At 47.0% G+C, this 24147-nt stretch overlaps 1 protein-coding gene and 1 long non-coding RNA gene across 3 annotated transcripts; one reads left to right on the forward strand and one right to left on the reverse strand.

The window, feature by feature from the left end:
* Positions 1–3627: 3627 nt before the first annotated feature.
* Positions 3628–8287, forward strand: LOC133102764 (uncharacterized). The gene is made up of 3 exons (XR_009703087.1): positions 3628–3718; positions 4533–4705; positions 8214–8287. It is a non-coding gene; the product is annotated as an uncharacterized LOC133102764 (long non-coding RNA).
* On the reverse strand, positions 7473–23378 carry GP2 (glycoprotein 2). Of its 2 annotated transcripts, XM_061207770.1 has the most exons (11): positions 23298–23378; positions 21925–22105; positions 18977–19417; positions 18015–18125; positions 16603–16814; positions 15960–16108; positions 14521–14766; positions 13471–13633; positions 12417–12501; positions 11179–11223; positions 7473–7853 (listed from the first exon to the last, which is right to left on the reverse strand). In XM_061207770.1, the coding sequence occupies exons 2-11, from the start codon at positions 22010–22012 to the stop codon at positions 7795–7797; spliced, it is 1599 nt and encodes a 532-aa protein (XP_061063753.1). In that variant the 5' UTR covers positions 22013–22105; positions 23298–23378; the 3' UTR covers positions 7473–7794. The 2 variants fall into 2 exon arrangements, with proteins under 2 accessions (XP_061063753.1, XP_061063752.1); XM_061207769.1 differs by lacking the exon at positions 23298–23378 and having other exon boundaries at positions 18977–19319; positions 21925–21999.
* Between the last annotated feature and the right edge of the window lie 769 nt (positions 23379–24147).

Here is a 24147-nt window from a genome sequence, read left to right on the forward strand (position 1 = left end):
TACAAAGTGACATCACCTTTTCATTACAGCTGCATTACTGTCACACACAATGCAACACAGCCACGACTATTTTGGGGCCCTATGTGCCAATTTTCCACCTGAGAAGTTCCAACTGGAGGGGACACTTGACAAGGTAAACCAGTTCCAGTGAGTCCCCAGAGAGTGAAGAAAGACCAGCACAGGAGCTGGCCCACTGGTCTCTTCAGAAGGAACTTGAAGGAATCAAGAGAGGGAGCATTTTCTCCCAGGTAATCTCCGAGTTCTGAACTGCCTCCCCCCCTTGCATTTCAGGACCAGAGAGGCGCTCTCCCAGGTTCCAAGCCAACCAGAGGGTTCTGAGGCCAAGTTTACCACTGGGAATGTGTCTTGAGACAGCCCCAGGTTGGATACAGAGGGCTATGCTGGGGCCAGAACATGCGGCAGCCACAGCCTGTCAATGGCAGAGTCATAGATCATTAAGTGCAGCGGAAGAGTATCATTATCTTAATTTACAGATGGCCCAAGGGAAGTTAAGTGGCATTCTTGAACTCACATCAGCAGAAGTCAGTCTGAAATCTGAATTTCTTGATTCCTGGCCCAGTGCACTCTGGGTGTCAGTTTCCTTGTGGACACAAGAGAGGGTAGGATTAGATCATCTGTAAATCTCCTCTGGGTCTCCCAGTTCCAACGAGCCTTCTGAATTCCTGCTGAGTGGGAAAGGATTTCAAGGATGTCTCAGGAAAAGTGGTTTTTAGACCATTCAGCTTTGCTGCAGTTAACTAGTGGCTGCCAACACACACACGCACGCACTCACACACACTCATGCACACACAAATACACATGCTCACATCTTGCCACAGTTCTGAGGTAGGTTTTTAGTCGTCATTGCAGAGCGTTGAGGGTCATGAAGGGAGGCCAGTGTAGCATGGAAGAAAGAGCACATATTTTAAATTTAAGCAACCCTGAGTTCCAGTCTTGGAGTCTGTCACTTCCTCACTGTGCAACCTTGAGCAAGTTACCGATGTTTCTGAATCTCAGCTTCCTCCTCTGTAAAATGTGAAATTTGACCCATTTAGCACACTAAATAAATGACAGGTATGTGCTATCTGTGTGATTATGAGTCCCTTAAATCTCCCTATGCCTCAGTTTCTTCCTCTGTTAAGTGGAAATAATAGCACCGATCTCAAAGGATTATTGTGAGGGTTAAGTTAGATAATAAGTGTAAAATGTGTGGCACACTGGTTTGTACATATTAAGCATTCATAAAGTATTAGTTCATGTCTGAGGGAGGGGGTACCCCCTTCCACGTGCTCCTGAGAGGCCTATTTCTGGCAAACACAAAGGTTCTTAAAAACGGTCCCCTTTTGGTCCCCTCTAGGAGGTAAGAGGGCAGCTTAATACATTACAATGGGGAAATAGCCCTGGTGCTGATGATCGATCGTGATGGTAATACTGCAGTCATCATCTGTATGGTTGCAAGGTGACTTCATGTCCTGTATCTTCTTTATTTCTCTGGCAGCTCTGCAACTCCCATTTTTACATTTAAGGAGTGGGAGCACTTGCCTGGGTAGTTTGGGACCCGGAGTCCAAGTGTTCTGCCCTTTAAAACTGTAGCTCTCCTCAATGAATTTGGAGCCAGGTTTAGGTACTGAAATAAGATATGTACAACCGGGCCCCTCTCCCTCCCTGCCAACCCAATTCACCTAATGGCAAAGTATTCTATGAAACAAAGCTAATTCCTCTCGAAGACAGGGGCTCCCAGAATCCAGCATTTTGTCTGGACTCCACAACAAACACTTTTTCTGAGACTTGCCTGTCTGAAGGTCCTTCTCTGTGACTTTTTTTTTTTTTTAACTGCCCTTTTTCTTTTTTCTTTTTTTTAAAATTTATTTTATTTATTTCTGGCTGTGTTGGGTCTTCGTTGCTGCACGCGGGCTTTCTCTAGTTGCGGCGAGCGGGGGCTACTCTTCGTTGCGGTGCGCGGGCTTCTCATTGCAGTGGCTTCTCTCATTGTGGAGCACGGGCTCTAGGCGCGTGGGCTTCAGTAGTTGCGGCACGCGGGCTCAGTAGTTGTGGCTCACGGGCTCTAGAGCACAGTCTCAGTAGTTGTGGCACACGAGCTTAGTTGCTCTGCGGCATGTGGGATCTTCCCGGAGCAGGGATCGAACCCATGTCCCCTGCATTGGCAGGCGGATTCTCAACCACTGAGCCACCAGGGAAGCCCTTCTCTGTGACTTTCTAAGATTTGATTGCTGATTGGCTGTGAAGGGGGACAGAATTCGCCACCCCAAAATATGCGTCTTGGGCATAAGAATCATTTTGAGCTGGTTATTTTTAAGAAAAAACAGACACCGGAGAAGCTCTGAAAACTGAGTAGAAGTTACATTTTGTAAGAGACATTTACATTTATGAGGGAAACCTCCATCTGTAAGGGTGTTTCCCTCTCTGTACCAGGAAGAGAAGGATGACTCTAAACCTCTATCAAAGGAGAGGCAAAGACTTAAATCTGCATAACAACAACGAAACTCTGCAAAACAACCTTACCCTTGTTTACCTGGTAACCTCCCATAAAGGACCTCCTCCCCACCCAGCCCTCCCTCCCCCAATCTTCTTTTGTCTTTAGCTAGAGATGGTATTTAAGATGATGGCTTGGGCCATTCAGGGAGTTACTCAGTTTTCCTGGGCATCTCCCATGTATACAGGAGGTAGACATGTTATTAAACTTATGTTTGTTTTTCGCCTGTTAATCTTTTATTATGGTGTGTGTGTGTGTGTATCTGGGGCGGGGGGTGTGTCTCAGCCTCAACCTATAAGAGTAGAGGGAAAATTATTTTTCCACCCTTACAGCTGCTATGTGTGTTCAGTTCTGGACTTAGTCTCCCAATCTTGGCTTGGCTTTTATGGGGGGTTTTTTTGTGTGTTTTCCCCCCTGCTGTTAAGTAATAATCACTCTTCAGCTCTCTCAATTTGCTCTCCACTAATAACCTCTCTATCAGTTTCCTAAGAGCCCTCCTCAATGAGAAAAAAAAGAAAAAAATACTCAGATTTCCAATCAACCTCCCCTGAAGTCACAGAAGATGGAACTAAAGGGAAAGAAAAGCGATCCTTGCTAAGATTGACTGACCTGGGATGGAGTGCACATTTGGGGTCGAGCCCAGAATTCCTGTTCCCATTCTGAGTTGGCGCTTTCATAATTATCCAAGTGAGAAATTCTTCTTTATTTTTGATATTAAGCTCTTTCTTCCTCTCCTGGAAGATGACAGCATGAGGCAGCCTGTGTCTTCATTTATCCAGCCAGTAATGTGTGAATATGGCAAAGCCCCTGTCCTTGAGGAACAAACAATCTAGGGTGGAGGATGTGGGATGAGTATAAACAGATCACTTCAGATGCAGATAACGCACCTGAGAATGAGGTTCTGTAGAGAAGGGCTCACAGAGCGGAGTGTAATCAGCTCTAGACTGGGGAGCAGGGTCAGGAAGGCTTTCCAGGAGAAATGACCCTGAGGTTAATTAGGGTCACATCCCCAGAATGGGAGGGGCCTTCCAGGCAGCAGGACCAGCACATGAAAAAAACAGCACAGGTGAAATGGAACAGGTCAAGGAACTGTGGAAAATTCAGAGAAGCCAGAACAGGGGTATAAAGGGGATACGTATAAGATCTGAGGCTGAAGAGACAGGCAGGGCTCAGACGGTGGGGACTTTGTCTGCCAGCTAGTAAGCTGATCTCATCCCATAGAAGGTAAAGAGCTGCTGAAGGGGTTTCAAGAGAGAAGTGAATTGCTTTATATGCTGACTAGCTGCAGTGTAGAGAGTGGATTGGGAGGGGTGAGACTAGAGACAGACCAGTTGGGAAGCTATTATAGAGGTATGAGAGGACGGTGACTTAGAAAAGATCAGGGTCAATGGAATCGAAGAAAAGTGGATGGATTTCATAGAGTTTTAGAAGCGAGAATCTGCTGTGATGAGGAAGGAAAAGAAAAGGGTGATTTCCAGCCCTTTGTAAGAGAAAGAGGTGGAAGAAGAAGGAGGGGGTGAGGAGAGATTATGAAATGACTTGGGTTGGGTGGAATTTATCCTTTAGGGTCCTCATTCTAATTTCCTTCAGGGGACCACTTTCCCCTTGCCCCTCATGCCCAGCTGGTCACAACATGTCTTCTAGTGTCCCTTATAGGGTTAAGAATGGACATGTGACTTCTCTTTTGGGAACCTCAGTTTCCAACTGGAAAATGAAGGGACTAAACTCTCTGGGCTGGGATACTTCCCTCTTCTCCCAGGCTGAGTTGAGTTCTCCTTTCTCCCCATCTTGCAGCAGTGTCTGTGTCAGTCTTACACTGCTTGGCTTTGGCTGCATGGAGTTTGTATGCCCTGCTTTCCCAAGTCGACTCTAAGGTCCTAGAGGGCAGGGCTGCCCAGTTCTTCTCTGCATCCTCCTCTTTGCATCCTCCACCACTGCTACGAGGAGGTACCCCACGCCCCCTCCCAGGACAGAGACGTCAGTGTTCCTGATACGGGTCAGGTTCCTTCTCACTGTCTCCATCATCTTTCTACTCCAGAACTTCCAGATGCTGAGTCTAGAGCCTATTTTCACTGTGACCCAGGTTGGACTTCTTGTCTCAGTGCCCAGCTGGGCAGGACTGGGGATGGAGGAGAGGAAAACTAATGAGAGAGGAGACATGGTTGGAGTCCTGGCTCCTGGGGAGTTGGATCCAGGTCCTGTGTCTTAGAGGTATGTATGCATATGTATATGTATCTATGTGTGCTTGTGTGTGTGTGTGTGTGTGTAGAGCATAGAATGTGTTTCTGGTTTTATTTTTTTCTGTACTAAGGTGTATGTGTCTGCATCTACATGACCACGCATAAGTCAGTGTGCACATGAGCATCTGTGTGTCCATTAATGTTCATGTCTGTGTATGTGTGAGGGTCTCTGTGTAGGCAAATGTGTCCACATGTTCCCATGTGCCTGTATGCACATGAGTGGATGCATGTATATATAGTGGTACATGTGTGAATATATGAGTACCTCTGTGTGTGTGTGTGTGTGCTTTGTACATAAACAGAGGCAGCATAGAGTGTCCAGTCAAGAGCAAATGCTCCAAATTCAGGCTACCTGGGTTTAAACCCTGAATACAGAATTTGAAAGCTATAAGCTCTTGGGCAAGTAATTCTTTAAGCCTTGGTTTACTCATCTCTAAACTGGGGGTAATAAAAGTACATATCTTCAGTACCTAATGTGAGGGTGGAATGATATAGTGTCCACAGTGCATCTAGAATGATGCACAGGACATGTTAAAATGTTAGCTGTTACTAAGTTATTCATGGCAATAAATATGTGGGTGACTGAGCTTGAGGGCCCAGGTGAGGATCTCTGTGTGTGACATGTATCTTTGAGCATGTGAAGTTGACGTGTATATCTGTTGCAAGTGTATGTTGGTATGGGTGTGAGTTCTGGGCCTGAGGGTCAGTGGGAAAGTGTGTGTGAATGTGATCTGCCTGTGCATGTCTCTGTGCATGTTTGTGTTCCACCAGCTTGTGAACGTCTTAGGGGCAGGGACTGTGTTTCCTTCATTATTTTACCCAGGCCCTTGGACCTGGGACATAACAACTGCTCAGCAGATTAGCGTTGATTGAATGAACGAAGTAGACTGAATATTCAGTGGCTCTTACTCGTAGGGATGCCCATTCATAGAAGACAAAAAGCTGTAACTACCTTGATGATAGGCAGACAGATGGAGAGAGAAAGAGAGACTAGGAGCTAGATGGATAGATTAGATGATAGATAGATGATAGATAGATGATATATAAATAGATGTCAGACAGACAGATAGACAGACAAAGGGGGTTCAGTCTAGTTAAGTGGAATCCCATGTGCTTTACACCAGAAGAGATATTAGAGGTTGTATGTTCCAGGGAATTCCAAATTTTTGCCCTTGGTAACCCTGTGGGTTATCATGGAGTTTCTTTGGGGGTTTGAGGAGGGAAGCACAGAACGAAAGAGGTAAGCCCCCTACCTGACATCAATAAGAGTCTATTTGCTTTTAATCTCTATATATAGGATGTTCATGTAGACTTGTATTTAAAGAAATAGCTCCACTATAATTGTTGTGAATCTTGCTCTAGCCAAGCCCCTTTTTTTCTACAGAAGGGAGAAGATGAGCCTCAGAGAGGGGAAAGATTAGGACCTCTGACCTCCTTTCAGGTCCATTCCTAGCATGCCACCTCCCTTGGAATATAGTAGTTGTGAATCCTCTAACTTACTGGGAACAGAAAGCAATTCCTCCTGGGAACCTCCCTTTCAAAGAAGCCACTATCATAGTGGTCTTTTGGGAGATCTGTCCAAGGAACACCCCCATTTATCTGAGACCTGCCCCCTCAGGTCGGCCCCACTGGCTCTGTGCTAGATGAGCCCACTCGCCTGCCCTCAATGACTGGGCCAGGGGAAGCACTCATACCCACAGGGAAATCAGATTCCCCGGGTGCAATTTGGATGTGGGATACCAAGATGCCAGGTGGTCTCTGTGGTCTCTGAATTAAGAAGTGATATGAAGCTGCAATGTCCATATTTAATCAAGGATGATGAATGAACGGGTAAAACTAGTTTCACAGAGAGAGGGGGGAAATGAAGGGAACACACAAAGATAAGCAGATGTAAAGGCTGCAAGGTTCTAGGAAGAGTGACAGGTGGAAAGACAGACAAACTTCAGTTTCTCGTGGTTCTCCTTGTGCAGTCAGGCTGTATCTTCTGTCCTTGGACTTGGTGCTCCTATATCCTTATAATTAATTCCCCTTTGGCCTGAGTCCATTGGAGTGGGTTTCTCTTTCTTGCAACCATACCATCTCTGAACAACGTGGCACTTTGGAAAGTCTCCTCCTGGCAGATGAATAGGCTCTGCCTCTGGTCGCCTAGCCCTGATCCTGTCACTTTCCCTGAGGCTGGCTTGGAGAGGCCTCATGCATAGCATTCTCTATCTGTGGCATCTTCGTGGAGTCTGTGAGGGTTCATTCAAGGTTTCCAGAAAGGGACTTCACCCATCGCCCAGGCTCTGCTGCTACATCCCCATGGCAGTATTGATGCATCATTTTATACTGGGACTCCCTGCTTAACCCTTCAGAGCAAGGGCATCACTATTTACAGCTAGAGGTGTGCTCTGGGGTGACAGCATCTCTGCACCCAAACTGAGCATTTCCTCTAGCATCCAGGTCCCAGGGGTACGGGTTTGTGTAGTTTTAGGCATGTCAAAGCATGTCTGCAGCATGGTGGGGGACAGGGGAGCAATGGGCACCAGTCTTCCCCAGAACAAGGTCTCCAAAAGTGGCCCCTTTACAACATGTTCCCATGGATATTGTTGAAACCGTGATGGAAATACACCAGAGGAAGCGGGGTGAAAGCAAACATTGGTCTGTTCAATTCACTGGCAGTCAGAACAGGGGGTGTTTGGGAAGACCGTGGGAGGTACCTTTTTACAAGCAATCCCCCCGCCCCTTCCCCCCATCGACACAGCCCCTCTTCCCTGAAGTTATGAACGCATGCTACACTTGTAGCCACAGAAGCACGTCGCAAGTTTGCTTTCAGGATCCTGCTAATGAATGAGGAAGTCAGGCCAGCCCAGGTGACAGGGCACCCACCATGAGAAAAAGAGCAATACAAAGGCACTGAGAATGTTAAACAAGGGAAAGCTCTTCTTTTTCTCCAAGCCTAATCAGGCCTGGAGACTGTCTATGTGATTTGGAGAGAGAACCAGCAGAGCTGAAGGGTGACTGGAAGCCATTGCCAGAGGGAAGAACACGAGCTTCAAGGCCAGATGCCCAGCTGAGCTCTCAGAGCAGCCCAGCCAGGAGGACAGGCAGGAGAAGCACGGGCCAGGCCACCAGGAACACTGAAACGCAAGAGAGGACTGTCAGGTGCTGGGCTTTGGAATTCAGCAGCCAAAACGAGGTGGCATCCCTATCTTCTGTCTTATAAGGATGACAAAGGCAGAGTATCCTTAATATTTATTTTGGGTTACAGCCCCTGGGAGGTGGCACAGGGCCATGTGGTAGAGGCAAAGCTGTCTCACCACCACCAAACACTTCATTTTCCTCTGGGCGTGCTGGAAGGCACCTTTCCCCACCTCCTTTGCAGGTAGGTGGGACCATATGACTGAATCTGGCCAGTGGAATGTGGGTAGAAGCTGCTTCTAGGCCTGGTCCTTAAAACCTCCTACATAATTCTCCATGCTCCCTCATCCATCATCTAGGGACCAGATGCAGAGGATCCAGGAGAGCACTTGCAGGGGACAGTAGAGTTGCCAGAAGTTGCCAGAAGGTAAGAACCTGAGTTCCTAATGACTGCAAAGGCACTGAACTGCATCCTCCAGTGATTTAGTGGGAAATAAACTGTTGTATAAAAGCACAGAAAGATGGCGATTGTTTGTTACAGCAGCTAGCATTACTTACTATGACTAATACTGAAGAGGCAGAAAGACAGGGAGGTGAAAAAGCACTACTTCTATTGCTTCACTACTTAGCTTAGAATCCTAGCTCTGCAACTAGCTGTGCAGACCCAGGCAAGTTATTGAAGCTCTCTGCGCCTCAATTTCCCTGTATGCAAAATAGAAACATTACTAGCAGCTATTACTGCATGAGATTTTTGTAAGGCAAGTGAGTGAACTCATAGCAAGCATTTAGAACAGTGCCTGGCACATGGTAAACACCATGTAAGTATTGATTTTGAAAATTAGACTCTAAGATCTGGGAGGTTGGAATCATATCTCTTCTAAACATTACTGTATACTCAGGGTTAAAGAAGGGCTTGGATCCTGGATCATAGCTGCCTCATATTGGAGGACCTGGGAGAGGCATGCACCGCCCCTTCCACCCAATACCAGATTATAACGGCTCTCTGTCCCCTAAATTTCAGAGTAACTTGCTGATGTCCTTAGGAGGGAGGGGGGGAAGAATATCATAATTTTCAGAAACATATTAGTATATGACAACCAGCTTATAATTATGAAACATAGGTTGATGTTCAATTAATTCTAAAACATCAAAAATGCTTGTGGGAGATAGCAAGCAATGAAACCATAGGTGCCCTCTTGTGGTACTCTGCTACCAGGTCAGAGTGATTCCCTCCATTTTCAGAAGGCTCCAGAATCCACTACCCACCAAGAAATTAGTCAATTTGGCAAAGTCTACTGGGAAGCCAGGCTGTTCCAGGCACTGTGCTAACCTGAAGGACTGGAAGAAATGAATGAGATTGAGGTCCCTGCCCTGGTCTGAGCCCTAAACCCCCCTCTCCAATGAGCACTGCTTTTCTGAGTGTTGTCTGAATGTTAGCACTGAGCATGGAGAGGACAACTTGAGATTATCTGGAAACTTTTAGACTGTTATCTAGTTGGAGATTTGAGGATGGGTAGAACTTTTCCATGTCTGGGTTCACCAGCATAGGCCATTTTGGGGGACAGTGAAATCTTAATAGCATTGCTTTCCCTTTGGACCAAAATACGTTTCTTAGATTTGTCTTCCTATTGAACTCCAATTCATCCATCAAAAGCCCTTTCAGATGTCAACACATGCTGAAATTCTCTCCTGACCTTATCCAATACAGTTAATTACTCTTCTGTGTGCCCCTTCTGCACTATCTACTTGCTTGTGATTTATTTGCTTATATGCCTATCTCATTTTTGCAACTAGCATTCATTTTGCCTACAGGGCTTATTCCGCTAATATTTGCACACCTGTCTCCTTTTTCTCATTTAGTTCAAATATCACCTCCTCTGAAAAATTTTCTGACCATTTATCCACTCTGATATTCATTTTCCTTCCTATCTTGGTAATAGAACCATCACACATTGGTTGGGCACATGGCCACCCAGGATAAAGACTACATTTCCCAACTCCCTTTGCAGCTAGGTGTGGCCATGTGACTAAGCACTGGCCAATGAGATGTAAGTGGAGGTATAAGGTGTCAGCTTCCAGGACTGTTCCTTAAAAGTCATTGACTTCTTCCAAGTTCCCTCAATCCTGGCCTAGATATAAAGATTGGTGCTCTGGCTGCCATCTTGGACCATGAAGGTGATGGCCACACCCTAAAGATGGTAGAGGGGTGAGATGGAAGGAAGCTGGATTCTTTTTTTTTTTAGAACCCAATCCCAGCTAATATGTGTGGCATGAGTAGTTCCCATCATAAGGCAGCAAAATAATTGCTAAAATTTTCACCAATTAGTGACTCAAGAGAAAGTTCCTGTTGAGGGGGGAATTCTCTGGCCAGTGCAATGATTCAGGCCTTTAAGTACAGGGGAAATGGAATTGGTTAATTATTACTGCTTTATAGTAATGCCCTACTGCAGAAGGATGAGTAACTGAGGAGTTTTAATTGTTAGGGCCAAGTGAGAGAGCCAGAGGGTCTCTTTGGTAGTTAGTTAGCTGGTAAGAAGCCCTTATCTACTGCAAATAGGAGAGTGGATACAGCTGAAGAGCAAATTTGGGCTCAATATAGTTGCCAAGCTTAAAAGATGGTTGAATGCCCTGTCTAGGCAGCTTTGCTACGATGTCAGAGCTCTGGTTGGAAAAACCTGGGGACTGAGGAACATGGGATGAGATCATCTGGATAGAGGCTCCTAAGGATTGTGATTCTTCTGATAGCCCGGAACCAATGCCCTCAGAGCCTACCTCTCTTTATTAGGAGCTAGCCTTCCCCTATCCATGAAGTGAGTCTGGATTCTTGATGACCTCATGGTGCTGCCCTGTTAGCCCTGAATTGCTTGCCTTGTGGACTTCATTTATGTGTGAGAGAAATAAACTTCTGTGTTATTTAAGGTGGTTATTTAGCCCTAACCCATGCTGGTAATTTTCTATCACATCACTCTCCTCTATTTCTAAACTACGTTCTTAACTTTTTATTATCTATTTCTCAACTGGAACACAATCTCCGTGAGGGCAGGCACCTGGCCTGTATCGTTCACCATTATAACTTCAGTGCCTAGAACAAAGCCTAGCACACAGTAGGTGCTCAATAAACATTTCCTGTCTAATGACTGGCTCTCCTGCTGCACTGTGAGAGCTCATCTCTAGAGCCAGTCTAGGGTCTGATTCATTTCAGGGTCCACAGTTCTTGGCACAGGGCCTGGCACGTAGAAGAGGCTATAACTAAATATGCACTGAATTAAAAAGAGGGAGAGTCGGGAGGGAGGGCTGTGGGAAAGGCAGGAGAAAATGATGTACCTGCAGTGCTGGTGGCTCCACTCATGACACCAAGAGACTGGGCACCTGGAGACAAGAGCAGAAGGTGAGGGTTTCCATAGTCATGCTCCACTGACTGTGGCACTGTAGCCACAGTTGCTCCAAGACCTCCTGGACCTGGCCATCACAGTCACGGACAATCCACATTGTGGAAGCATCTATTATCATGCATATGAAACTTAATCCTCCTGACAGATTTGTGAGGAAACTGTTCTCATCCCCATTTGACAGATGAGAAGACTGAGGCTCAGCAATGTCTGCCAGTAAGTGGAAGAGCTTGGATTTGAACCCCAGTCTGTCTGATTGCAAAGTGGAAGTTCCTAGCACCTCCTCCCCCCTCCCCTAGCTACCCTGTGACAACACATGAGGCAATAAAAGGACAGGACAATTCCAGGCAGAGCCTTCTTCAGGAGACAGCCTGTTTACTCATCTGGAGAATGGAAGTGGTAATAGTGCTTACGTCCTTAGACTGTTGTGAACATTTCATGTGATAATGCATAGAAATGTGTTTGGTATGGTGCCAGGCACAAAGTATTATTATTACTGTTACTATTATTACTGTTATTAATGTTACTGCATCCTAATTTCTCTAGGACAAAAAAAAATGTTTTCATTTTTTTGGATTTCTTGATTCTGCCATTCCAGTGCGAATAAAAACCATGACTAACTACCACAGGTACTGCTAACCCGTGGGATGGAGGGATGAAAATTTGAGGAGCACTTGGAAAGCTTCTCCTATGTCATGCCCCAGAACACTGTAACTGGATTTTGAGAACCACAGTCATTCCCCAGAAAACAAAGTTGGTTTAGGACTTAGACTGAGTTATGGGGACCTGGCAGGAGGGAAAAGGCAAAGGACACACGCTTTGGAATCAGACCGAGCTGGGTTCAGTGCTAACTCCAGCTACTCATGAGTGGGTGATCTTGGGTGAGTCAATCTCTCTGAGCTTCAGTTTCTCACCTGTAAAATGGATGCATCTGGGGAGGATTAAGTGAGTCAGTGCATGCTGAGAGCTTAGCCTGAGCTCTAGTGCACAGCACACGTGGCAAAGGCGATTATCATTACCCAAAGCATCTGCTGGAAAGATGCATTCACCAGTGGGGGGCACTGAGGAAGCAGAAAAAGCCCTGGGTTGTTAGGTTGGTGACCCCAAGCATCTGCAGTTAACTGTCAGCACTTGGCCAGCTGGTGTTATCACTAGGACGTGGCCACTTCTTACCTCTGCGAGTGATGGGTCCCAGATCTAAAACACGGGCTGGATCAATAGCCACTCCTTCACTGCGGAGTTGACTTCTCGAGCAAGACTGTGGGGATGGAGAATTCTCATTATGTCAAAATGTAAAGGCACGTTCCTCTCCAGACTGCTCCTGCAATGGGCAGCTCCGGCCCAAGAATGGAGCCTCACCCACTATATGATCCTAACTCTGATGTTTGGTTTTCTCAATCTAGAGAATTCTCACTGTCATGTCAAATGAACCTGGGTTTGAATCTCTTCTCCTCTCTTTTAGTTGTTTAATTTGGGACAAATGACTATACCTGTCTACTATTATTAAATAGTATCTTCTTGGTTGTGAAGGTTAAAAGGAAGTATGCCTGCAACACACAGGCACATAGTAAGCACTCAAGAAATGCCAACTCTTAGCAGGCAGTGCTAAGTCTGGGTTAAGAGCGTGGGCACTGTAGTTACACCTCAGCCAGGGCATACCCCAGCTCTGATACTTTCTAGCTGTGTGGCCCTTGGGCAAGGGACCTCTCTGAGCTCAGTTTCCTCATCTGTACAATGGGGTTGCTAAAAGAATCTACTTAAAGGGTTGCTGTGAGAATTAAATTAGATAAGGCATATAAAAGTTTTAGTACAGTGCTTGACACAGAGTAAGCACTAAAAAAAGTCAACTATTATTAAAATCATTTAAAATGTCCTGGGCCAAGGAAACCTAGAGGACAGGCTCTTTCATCTGATATACTTCCTGGGGACACAAGGATTGCTTACATGTGGGAGGCTTTTGGAGGCTTAAAGTACATCCATTCATCCTTCTTTTTTCCCTCTCTTCCTCTTTTTCTCCTTCCCTCCCTTCCATCCATCCACCCATCCATCCATCTTTCCATCTCTTCATCCATCTAACTTTCTTTCCCTTTCTCCCTTCCTTCCTCCCTTCCTCTCTCCTTTCCTCCCTCCCTTCTTTCAATCCATCCATAATTCCAATAAATATATATGGAGGTACCAGGCCCCATGTCAGGCACTGAATAGTTGTTCAGTCCAAAGAGATACTCACCGGCTGGCACTGTTCTTTAAGGGAATCGCAAAGAGAAATTTCACAATGCAGGAAAACTAGGTCATAATTTCCAGCAAACATGAACATCTGAACTGAGAACCGGCTTTCCGATGACACCCCATTCTCTTCCACGTAGATAGTGGAATCACGTTTATTTGGGCAGCTGGGAGGTGACAGGGGCAGGGATTTAACTTCTAGAGCAACTCAGGGGGCCTGAGGCCCTTGGCTGCATCTTTAATTTGTATCCAGTATAAAAACAGCATCGGAGAGAATTAAAGAGCCTCCCCACCTCCCGCCAAGTGTTTTCTCCAACCTATAACATAGACTTTTATTCCTCCAGGTTTCCTCCACAATGTTACCCATAAGCCCACACGGTTTAAGTTTTGGGGGGCACAGTCCCTGGAACAAGACAGACTGATTTCAAATTCCAACCCAACCCACTTTCTAGCTAAGCGATCGTGAGCCGATTACTTTACTGAACCTCACTTTTCTTATCTGTAAAGTAGGGACAGGAATATGCACTTCCTAGGGTTGATGTGAGCATTTAGTGAGCTAATCCTTATATTCTGTTTAGCACAGTGCTTGGCATACAGCTAAACTCTATGATAAATATTAGCCAGTATTATTACCACGGTTTGAATCATGATCTATAGATATGCATTTCCCTTTGTTTTTGCTAGTTAACAATATTCAATAATATTTTGTCCCATAACACTTACGCTATTTTCATGTTGTTCAGTTAGTGTTAACATCTGTATAAAAGTCCCTGTTTTTGAACTATGAACCTATTGCCAACGTTATGAAAGATACTGAAATGAAAAATAATTGGCATTTCTTTACCCTGTCCACCTATTTTCTGTTAATCCTTTAACGCTACAATTTCAGGAGTGATATTTCTGGGTCACAGGGTATGGTCATGATATGTAATACCAAATTATTTTCCAAAAGAGGCAAGCCAATTTACCCAACTGCCAGGCAGGGATGAGGTGATCATTCTTCTCCACCCCAAACCTCATTTAGGCCAAAAGATAACCCCAGATTGTCCGGTACCTGTTTCTGATGATGAAATATCTCACAGGGTCATTCATGTCTCCAGTGGGCGTGGCATAGCAGTTCCTCAACACCAGGTTAAATCGGGACGTGTCCCCTCTCTCCAAGATGGTGCCCACATAGAGCATGGATTCAACAGACAGCACGACTGCAGCCCCTTCATAAGGAGATGTGTAGTTCTGGTCTTGGAAGAGGGCCATCCTGACAGTGAACTCTCCCTCCCCGTCCACACTGATGTTCAGGGAACTGAGAACAGAGAAACCACAAGAATGGAAACTTCAGGTTTTGACCAGTGAGCACAAAATCAATCAAGTCCCACACTTGTGTCGGGTTATGAAGGCAGAGGCACATCTTTGATTTCTAAATGAACTATTCAATCACTTACTTAAATCAAGCATTTACTACCTTCTAGGCACTAAACTTGACAAACACATGAGTCTGGCTCCAGGATTCCTACAAATTCTCCCTGCATCAGAGAGCAGACATACCTCCTTCACTCAAAGAACACCTCCGTCTTCTAACCTGTAGAATAGGGCTTGGGACCAGTTCTGTGGGCTCACAGTTTTTGGCAGCAGACCTCTTCCCTCCACCCCATAATCTTCAATGAAACACCAGTTTTAACAAGATAAATAAAATGGCTTTAATATTTATTTTTTATGAACCTTGGGCCCCAACACATTACAGACTGAAACCTAGAAACTGAACCAGAAGATTTCTAATCATAACCCTGCCATTCTGTGAGCCCAGGAGGCAATAAGGGAATGGGAAGGGCACCTTGGGTTTCTGATACCCCCAGAAGGTCCCCCAGCAAGTCTAGGAATGCTGAGGAATTCCTTCAACAGGGCCCATTCCAGGCACAGCGATACAGCAGTGAACAAAAGACAAAAGCCCCTGCCCAAATTGAATTCCATCCAAATTGCTATTTGGTTCTATTTCTCGTGAGTTACGGGCGCTGTTTATCCAATCAAAGCTCATCTGGCTTAATTCCCACATTTGCAGGGAAGCCTTCCTGCCCCCAGCTGTCCTCCCCAACCAAGATTAGGTCAGGGACCCTTGCTCCCTGATCCCACAGCACTCCCAGCCTACCCCACACTGCGTGCATCTCACTTGTAAATAATTTTTGATATAGTTAGTTGTTTAATGCCTTTCTTCCTCAAGACAAATGAAATTGTTGTGCATTTTTATTCCTCAGCGTATTTAATTAACACTGTTTCATGTTGTTGTATTGTTTCATAGTAATAATCTTTAATATCCACAAAATATTCTATGCCTGCCTTGTTCATGCTGAACATTCCTCGTGCACAATCAACAAATATTTGTGGAATGAGCGAGCGAATGAACGGAAGCTCCTGAAGGAGGTGGGCGGATCCTGTGGACGTCACAAGATGTCGTGAAGTCAGTCAGGGTTATGGGTCAAAGGGTAAGGGTCAGTGCCATACCTTACAATGGGCTGCAGGGCAGTTTGGAGGCTGACTTTCATGTCCAGCGGGTAGGCACACTGGAAGTTGACGCTGAGGATGATGTCTCTGATGATGAAATCGTTGACCAAGGAGAGGGTATTTTTGTAGATGGCATGGGTTTGGTTTCTCTTTGGCATAAAAACAAGACCACATGTATGTTTATGTGGATGAGGGTACAAGTGTATCTGGGATTCAGGTCTGTGTGACTCCAGAGTTGATGCTGTCAGTCAAGCTGACACCCTGCCCTCTGACCTCAAGGAGGCAATGGGCCTCCTCCCGCAGTGGCACTGCCACTTTATGGGAAGGGGACTGAGGACCCCAGATCAAAAACTAGAACAATAGATTGTTGACCCTTGGGAACAGTCAGGAATCACCATGCCTGGTCCTCTGTGAACCTTTCCCACCTCATCCCTAAGTGAAATAATCATAATCATAGCTTACACTGACTGAGCTTAAGCATCAAACCTATTCTCAGCTCCCTCCTGGACAAACATGTGTAAGCTCACATACCTCTAGAGGCCCATGGAGGCTAAGTGACTTGTCCAAGGGCTCCCAGTTACTGAGACAGGCCCCACCAGCCCAGCTCCCGCACTCTGGCAGCAGTGGGATAAACACCACTCACCTCCAGAATGTTTCCGCAGGCACCAGCCTGGGTGGGGCTGGTCACCGATATCCAGTTCTTCTCTTCTCTTTGCATCATGCTGCTGCAGTTCCGGTCCTGAAGGTAGGCATGGACCTCATCCCCGAAACCCAGGCCTCCCAGCAGACACTTGTCCAGGGACACTTTGATCTCCTTGGCCCCACAGTCCAGCTGGGGCTGCAAACTGTGCACATCTGGAAAGTTGGGAGAGGAAGGTAGGTAGAGTGGACAGGGGTCTGGAAGTAGTGGGCAGAGCTCACACTTTCTGCCCTTTGGCAAAGCCACCTTGCCCACCGGGAGGCTGGGGAGACTGGAGGGGGCCTGGGACCCATGTGGGATTCACACCCAGGCTTATGGTAGGCAAGGTTGGCAAAGATGCCCCTGGTCCAAGATTTCCAAGCATTTTGTGTGCAGGCTTGGTGAAGGTTTTCGTGTCTGGTTCCTGTTGAGCCCCAGAGCAGGTCGCCCCAAAATATGCCTAATGGTACATTGATTATTTTGAATTAAAGTTACTTAAGGTACAGCTAATGCAAGAGTGACACTCTGACCCTCCTCTCTGTCTCCCTGGAGGCAGGAAATAAGTCTCCCCTGTGAAAGGTGCCCTCCCTGCATCTGGAGGTAGAAGGACACCCCTGTCGCCAGAGATGGGGAACTCGGGCTCCTCCTTCTCCCTCTGCTTAGAACACCCTCTCCTCTACAGGGACTGCAAGTGTGCTCACAGGAAAGCAGGCTTGTGCCCAAAGCAAGAGTCGGAGGCCCTTGTTAGAGTCTCGGAGGGAAGGAGATCGTCTCAGTGGGAAGCTTATCCAATCCCCACCCAGGGCTTAGGGCGCATCTGTGGCATGTCTACCCATGGGTCACCTGACGGTGTTTGCTTACCTACTGGGATGAGAAGAACATCACCTCCAGAGCCTGCCCATTTGGACTGCTCTGATTGAATTCTCATAAAAACCCTGCTTTGTGGGTATTTTTTATTATCAGCTCATCCCCATTTTACAGATGAGGACATTAAGGCTCAGAGAGTGTAGGTGGCTTGTCCCAGGCCCCAGGCCCCACCTGGCCAATCCAGGACTGGCACAGGAGTCTGCCCCTGTTCCTCATGTATAGACTCTGCAGATATTTGAACACAACTTCCGCACCTGCAGAGTTCTCATCCTCAGTACCTTTGTCCCTCGTGGGTCAAGCCCACTCATTCCTGAGGCCCTGGTCCAGTGGCTGACCTGGAAATGTGCTCCATCCCTGCCCCCCATCCTTGCAAACTCACTGGCTTCGTGCACTCTCATCCCCTGACCTCAGCTCCATCCCTACTACCTCTGGTCCACACCTTGTCCAGACCCTCTGAAGTTCCCTCCCTCCTGCCCTGCCCACCAGGCCAGCCCAATCCCAGCGCTCACCGGAGATATTGAGGTCCTGTCTGCAGAAGCAGTCCCAGGTGTTGCTGACGAAGCGACACTCCTCGTTGGGGCGGCAGGTCCTCTCACAGTTGTCCACCGTGGTGTTGGGGTCTGGGGTAAGGTGCAGAGGAAGAGGATCAAGATGCAGAGCAGGGTGGACCTGAGGCCACCAAGGCCAACCTTGTCATTCTACAGGGCACGGAAGACTTGTGCCACGCTTGGTGGAAGGGTCAAGCCTCAAACTCGAATTTCCTGACTCCTAATCCAGTGAGGTGAGAACCTCGGAGGTGCCATCCTAGTGCTTTTACTACAAGGCAGACGCTGTTCCCAGTACGTTCCCTGCATTAGCTCGTTCATTTCACGTGGGGACCACATGGGGGTGGGGGTAGCATAGCAGTTAAGCATTTGGATCGTGGCGCTGGGGTGCTAGGTTCAAATCTGGCTCTGCCACAATTCCAGCTCTGTGATGCTGGGAGAACTGCTGAACGTCTCTGTGCCCCAGACCCCTCATCTGAACTAACTATATAGTGCGTGTCTCATCAAGTTGATGGGAGGACTAAAGGAATTAATGGTTTAAAGTGTTTAGAACAGGGACAGGGGCACTGTAATGCATGCTATGTTGCTGTTATTTTTGCCATTGTCCATTTTTTTCAGATCAGAAAACCAAAACTCAGAGAGTTAAATTAAACTGCCCAAGTGAAATCTAAATCTCAATGAGTCTGAGTTCTTAATATTATGCCACACACGTGGATAGATGTACCAGGAGATTTCACCTTCAAATCCGAATCTCTGGCTTTACTTGAAATGCTGGAAGGTCTGGCAGCCCTTGGGCAACATTCCCAACATTCTGGGCAATAACTGACAGGCACTGAGTCGAGGCTGTTCTGCTGAGTCTCCTCCTGACCCGCTCCACTCACTCTACCGACCCTGGGCACTTCACCGGGTAGCCCTGCTCCCCTCACCTGTGCAATATCTCAGACTACACTGCGGGGTGCCCTCCAACCGGTACACGTGGTACTGGCCCGGGCAGGCCTTCACCAGCACCTCCGTCTTCCAGAGGCAGCAGTTGCCACTCCAATGGGCACAGGCGGTACGGCTGACGATGCCCTGCCCGAGGGTGGGGTGGGTGCCATTCAGCCACATGGGAGCAGCCGTCTGGCAGTGGTACACGGGGACGCAGTCCTCCGGCATTCTTACTCCTCCATCTCCCACAAATCGGTACCAGCCATGCTTGTCACTGTCACAGCTCTCGACTTTTTCCGCATTCTCTGTGCTTCGGGAGGGTTCATCCAGTAGGGTGTAATTCTGGCAGGGGTCAAAACAGAGCTGGGCCTCTGGGGTGCCAGGGGCTCCACACTCCAAGTCCTGCTCATAGGAACTGTCATTGGTGGGGTTTCTGTAACCTGGAGAGTAACAGTACACTTAGGTTTACAGAGAAACCTCAGAGCCTACAGGGTTTTTATCCCCGACACACTTTGTTTTGGAAATGCTAGGGGCCCCAATGAGGACAAGCGGCACGCGATCCATTCATTGAACATCAGCCTTCATCACCCTGGGGTCAGAATAATAATGAGGCCTTTGTGTGGTATATTACAGGCATTAAGAACATCAGGGTCATTAAAATGAATAAAGTAGAAATGAAACTAGTCAGAGCCCATTCCATTCCCAGAAGTAACCATAAATTTGTTGTACAGTCTTTAGACCCTTTCTATGCATATGTTTAAAATAGTTTTTTTAAAATAAAAATGGGTTTAATGCTGTAGAGCTTGTTTTTTTTCACTTGCATCTTTCTTTCTTTCTTTCTTTCTTTCTTTCTTTCTTTCTTTCTTTCTTTCTTTCTTTCTTTCTTTCTTTCAACATCTTTATTGGAGTATAATTACTTTACAATGGTGTGTTAGTTTCTGCTGTATAACAAAGTGAATCAGCTATACGTATACATATATCCCCATATCCCCTCCCTCTTGCGTCTCCCTCCCACCCTCCCTATCCCACCCCTCTAGGTGGTCACAAAGCACCGAGCTGATCTCCCTGTGCTATGCGGCTGCTTCCCACTAGCTATCTATTTTACATTTGGTAGTGTATATATGTCCATTTCCACTTGCATTTTTTACTTAATATATCATAGACATTTGTCCATTATCAGTAGATGAAGATCTAACACAAGGTTTCTCAACCTCAGCACTGTTGACGTTTGGGCTGGATAATTCTGTGTTGGGGGCTGTCCTGGGCACCGCAGGATGTTTAGCAGCGGCCCTGAGCTTTTCTTACTAGATGCCAGGAGTACTCCTCCCCGAAGCTGTCTCCAGACATTGCCAATTGTCCCCTGAGAAGCAAAATTACCCCCCACTGGTCTAACAGGACCATTTCTGATTGCTGATCTCATGGCTTGTAACAGATTCAGGGACTGTGGTGCGTGAAGAGGCAGACAAGTAAAGCAGCGGTGGGGTGGGGGGCGGAGGAAGCCACAGGCTGCTCAGTCTGGGTTTAAGCCCAGCTCTGTGCCTGCTGACTGGGTGACCTTGGCAGATGGTTTAACTCCGCTGAGACTCTTCTGCAAAACAGCACCTGTGAGCTAATGGCGCCCAAACTTCATCCATTCCCACGCCTCAGGTCATGACGTTTGCCACACGTGTGTCCACCTGTCCTATTATTTATTTCATGTGTTTCTTTCAATGACTCTCTTTATAAATTCGTTTCACCCTAAGGAATAATATCTGTGATACCATAGGTATGATGTACTAGTTATTTTGTTTAATACCCATGAAGAAAAGTATATATAGCTATCAAAACAAATTTTTTTTGACCACGCCCCTCGACATGCAGGATCTTAGTTCCCTGACCGGGGATCGAACCCGTGCCCCCTGCAGTGGAAGCTCAGAATTTTAATTACTGGATCACCAGGGAAGTCCCAAAAAAATTCTTTAAGAATTTCTGCACCCTCACAGTCATTTTGGGATATGCATGCCCCATTTGGGAAAATAAAGCTTTAAAGGATTGTTGGCTGGTTAAATGAGACAGTAGGTGCAAAATGCCATGCACAGCACCTGGGGCCTAGTAGTTTAAGCTAGTTCTCTCCTCTAGTTCTGATATGTTGAATAGTGTGAATGCCTTAATGATGAATTAAGTATATCCTACCAGGATCACAACACATTCCTTTTTTTTTTCCCCTGATGCACAAGCTACTTAATGGGTGACTGTGTGCCCCGCACCGATGCGCTGATTGCTAGGGCTCTGTCCATCCCCACAAAGCTGGGATCACATTAGAGGGAATTTTTAGAAAAGAGATTTTCAAGCCTTGCTTATGCACGTGCTTGTTTTAAGGAAAGGAGTCACTGCACTTATTATTCTTGGATTATTTCCTGCACACACTGTATTTTCCCAAGGGAGGCCATGAGCTGAGTCCCTCTAGCCCCCTCCACAGGTGACACGGGCAGAAATTTTCACCCTTGTGTTGAGCCTGAGAACCCTTCCTACAAGCATCTAAGATGCCCAATCCATGGATCTTTGGAAGGACCACAGAGAGATCACTAAGCCTAGTCCTTTCATTTTACAGATGAGCAAACTGGTTCGGAAGAGGGAGAGGCGCTGGCCAAAACAAGGCACAGAGTGACTGGGTGATTCATGTCCTCATGAACCCCGGGCTCTCTGATCGCCCCCATATCCGGGCACGGGAAGTTACGTTAACTGGCTCCCACTGTCCTTGAGGGGGAGTTTCTGATTTGGCTCTTTGAGAGACTGTGACTGGATTCCAGCTTCTCTCATCTTGTTTCCCTCGACTTTTGGCTTCTGAGCCTTTGCTTTAGTCATGCCCCTGCCTCCTCACTGACCCTGAAGCACCTTCTCTGCACTTCCCTGCTCACTCTCCAGGTATTGCAGGGCATCTGAGATGCCAGGTGAGCAGAGCACTTACCTTGCTGCTCTGTAGATGCCAGGGTTAGAATGCAGGAGGCCAGGGCCAGCCACAGGACAGGAGCCATCCTTTCCATGAGCTGAGACATGCGGTCACTCAGTGGCCCGCAGATTATCCATGCAGCGGGGGGCAGTGCAGGAGGGAAAGACCCAGATACGATCAAGGAGACAGAGGTTGTTCCCTTGGGTGCATGCAAGGGTAAGTAGGGAACTCACATCAGTTAGCACGTGTACTAAGCCCCTTGCATACCTTAGCTCATTTAAGGCACTGAACCACCCTCAGGGAAGGTATTATTATTCCTCCCATTTTACAGATGAAGAAGCTGAGACTCAGAGTAAGTTAATGCCAGAAATATTCATTGAGCCCCTCCTATGTGTAAGCACTGTGCTGGAAGTGAAATAGCTTGCTTAGGCCCACATTCTTAGAAATGGACCGATGGCTTCCTTCACGAAGGGCTGTATTGCTTTAAAGCAGGTGTGACTTGAAGAAAGGAGGTGGTATAACAGGAGCAGGAGACTTGCCAAGTGGGTGAGATTGACAGCAAGAGAACCAAAGGCAAGCTTAGAGCCAGCCAGGACTGCAGAATGTCCTAGAAGGTCTCAGAGTAGTTCCTACTCAGGTCAAGGTAGTGGCTCTTGGAGACTGGATGGAGGGGGGCGGGTGACGGTGCTATGAATACCTACAGACAAAAGTCACGGCTTCCCTTTCTCAGTTCTGTGCATCAGGCACTGTGCTAAGAGAGCCCGAAGTGTCCTCTACGTGTGTAGATGTCTGTGAGGGTGAGACCATGTCAGACTGAGCCCAGGGCTTGCTCCTTGCACAGTGTCTGATGCACAAGAGTTGCTCAATTGGGGTTTGAGGGATGAATGAATAATAAACGGGGAGGGAGTGGATAGAAACAAAGAGCTGTGAAGAGCCTGTCAGCACTCAAATAAATAACACTTCCTCTTCTGGGAAACTCTCCTCAAATGGAAAAATCTCTGGATAACTTCGTACAGCCTCTGGAAGACTTCAGTTGAAGATAGAGGTCTGTTTCTGGAAGGGATAGCGTGAATATGTTATGAGAGAGCGCCCGGGACTGGTAATTCTTAGAGATAAAATCCCAAGTAGAGGCCTGTCTTCTCGGTGGGGTGTCCAGGGACAAGGGTGAGGGGGCATCTTTAGGCCTGGAGCAGCCAGCAGGTGCCTGGAGTCATGGCTGAACTGGACGTAGAGTGATAACTGGAGCCCTCGACAAGGGCCGGGGTCCAAACTCCTTGCTGGGTTCTGAAAGCTTCCAGAAACAAACAGCCCTAGCAATCCCAGTGAGTCAAGGGTTGGGGGAGGCCCCCAGGATCAGGAGAAAGACTGCTGGGGCTTGAAGCAGGACTTACCTGGAGGTGAGAACACAGAGCATTCCTCCTCCTCCTCTGGCCATGGGAATCCAAGCCTGCTGTGGACCGTCCTTTTATTGCAGTTTCCCACCCATGTGGCTCTCCACGATTGGTGCAGAGGTGTGACTGGAGTTAGCCTGCCAGGCATACACTGGGCTGGTTGAGTGCAGGTAAGATAAGCAATTTACCACAAAGGATGGTGAAGGAAGGCCCCTTTGTTCTCCCTGACATCCCCCTGCATGTAAACCCTTTCAGCAGTGCCTCCTTCATGCAAATGCTGCTCTGTAAACAAGAGCAGTACGTACCGAATGCTGAACACACTGGGCACCGCTGAGTGCTTTGCACCCATTACTTCTCACATTTAATCCTCACAATAAACCAATGAAGCTGGTACCATATTTATTACCAGAAACCAAACGCTAATCAAAAGGAAGGACTTGGATATTAAAGGATTAATATCCAAAGGGAAGTGGAGAGAAATCAAACACACACTTGTTTGCGCAACAGATTTCCAATTGTACCTTGTGTTCCTAGCTAATCACCTTAAAGCACTTCTGCTTTTGTGTGGATGCCACTCAGCTTGAAGTCAGTTAGAGCAAGGGACTAAGTAAGGAAGGGGGGGATGGGTATTTCTGATTTTTGGCCCATAGAATCTACCCAACTTCAGATGCTCAATGCTGAGGAGTCTGGGAGGGGCCAATCTGGGGATGTGTGAATCACGGACTAGCAAAGGATAGCCCATGCCCTTGGACAAAATAAGCATCAGAAGAGCCTTTGGTATGTGGGTTACCCTAGAGATTGGAAGGTATAAAACTGAGAGGAAGCTGAAGATCTTGGACTTTTAAATTCC

The sequence above is a fragment of the Eubalaena glacialis genome, chromosome 13, assembly GCF_028564815.1.
Source record: "Eubalaena glacialis isolate mEubGla1 chromosome 13, mEubGla1.1.hap2.+ XY, whole genome shotgun sequence".
Classification (NCBI taxonomy): Eukaryota; Metazoa; Chordata; class Mammalia; order Artiodactyla; family Balaenidae; genus Eubalaena; species Eubalaena glacialis.